This window comes from Passer montanus, unplaced genomic scaffold, assembly GCF_014805655.1.
Source record: "Passer montanus isolate IOZ18808 unplaced genomic scaffold, ASM1480565v1 scaffold1033, whole genome shotgun sequence".
Classification (NCBI taxonomy): Eukaryota; Metazoa; Chordata; class Aves; order Passeriformes; family Passeridae; genus Passer; species Passer montanus.
The window spans coordinates 10,750-11,766 of NW_024356872.1; the positions used below are offsets into that span (position 1 = coordinate 10,750).

Sequence of the window (1,017 nt, forward strand, 5' to 3'; positions counted from 1 at the left end):
CAGGTAACCAGCCACAGACACAGCCACGGCATCACCTGTGCAGGTGTGCCACACCTGCGGGATCTGCCGCGACTCGTGGTTACCCCTGATCAGCGTGATCCGGTCCGGGTACCGCACCTGCACAGGTGAGACACACCTGGGTCACACCTGGGTCAGGTACAGCACACCTGAGACAGGTGAGACACACCTGGGTCACACATGGGTGCAGGGATCACACCTGTCCGGGTGTATCACACCTGAGCACACCTGTCCAGGTGTGTCACACCTGTCTGTACCTGTCTGTACCTGTCACACCTGTCTCACCTGTCCAGGTGTGTCCCACCTGTCTGTACCTGAGCACACCTGTCCAGGTGTATCACACCTGTCTGTACCTGTCTCACCTGTCTCAGGTGTCACACCTGTCTGTACCTGTCTCACCTGTCTCAGGTGTCACACCTGTCTGTACATGTCTCACCTGTCCAGGTGTGTCCCGCCTGTCTGTACCTGTCTGTACCTGTCCAGGTGTATCACACCTGTCTGTGCCTATCTCAGGTCTGTCACACCCCTCACACCTGTCTCAGGTGTGTCCCACCTGTCTGTACCTGTCTGTGCCTATCTCAGGTGTGTCACACCCCTCACACCTGTCTCAGGTGTGTCACACCTGCCTGTACCTGTCTCAGGTGTATCTCACCTGTCCACGTGTGTCACACCTGTCCCACCTGTCTCACCTTGAGCGCCAGCAGCAGCTGCAGGAAGGTCTCTCACCTGTCTCAGGTGTGTCACACCCGTCACACTTGTCTCACCTGTCTGTACCTGTCCAGGTGTATCAACCTGTCACACCTGTCTCACCTGTCCCACCTTCAGCGCCAGCAGCAACAGAAACGTCTCCACGCTGTCACACCTGTCTCAGGTGTGTCACACCTGCCCAGGTGAGCTCACCTGTCCCACCTGTCCCACCTATCCCACCTGTCTCACCTTGAGCGCCAGCAGCAGCAGGAACGTCTCCACACTGTCACACCTGTCTCAGGTGTGTCACAC

At 57.8% G+C, this 1,017-nt stretch overlaps 1 protein-coding gene across 1 annotated transcript in view; it reads right to left on the reverse strand.

The window, feature by feature from the left end:
- LOC120506698 (serine/threonine-protein phosphatase 4 catalytic subunit-like) overlaps positions 1–880 on the reverse strand; it is a gene marked incomplete at its 5' end in the record, with an annotated part of 7,878 nt that extends 6,998 nt beyond the window's left edge. The window contains 2 exons of the mRNA XM_039718581.1: positions 1–117; positions 838–880. Of these exons, the coding sequence (XP_039574515.1) occupies positions 1–117; positions 838–880 (160 nt within the window). The remainder of the gene's footprint in view (positions 118–837) is intronic.
- Positions 881–1,017: the final 137 nt, after the last annotated feature.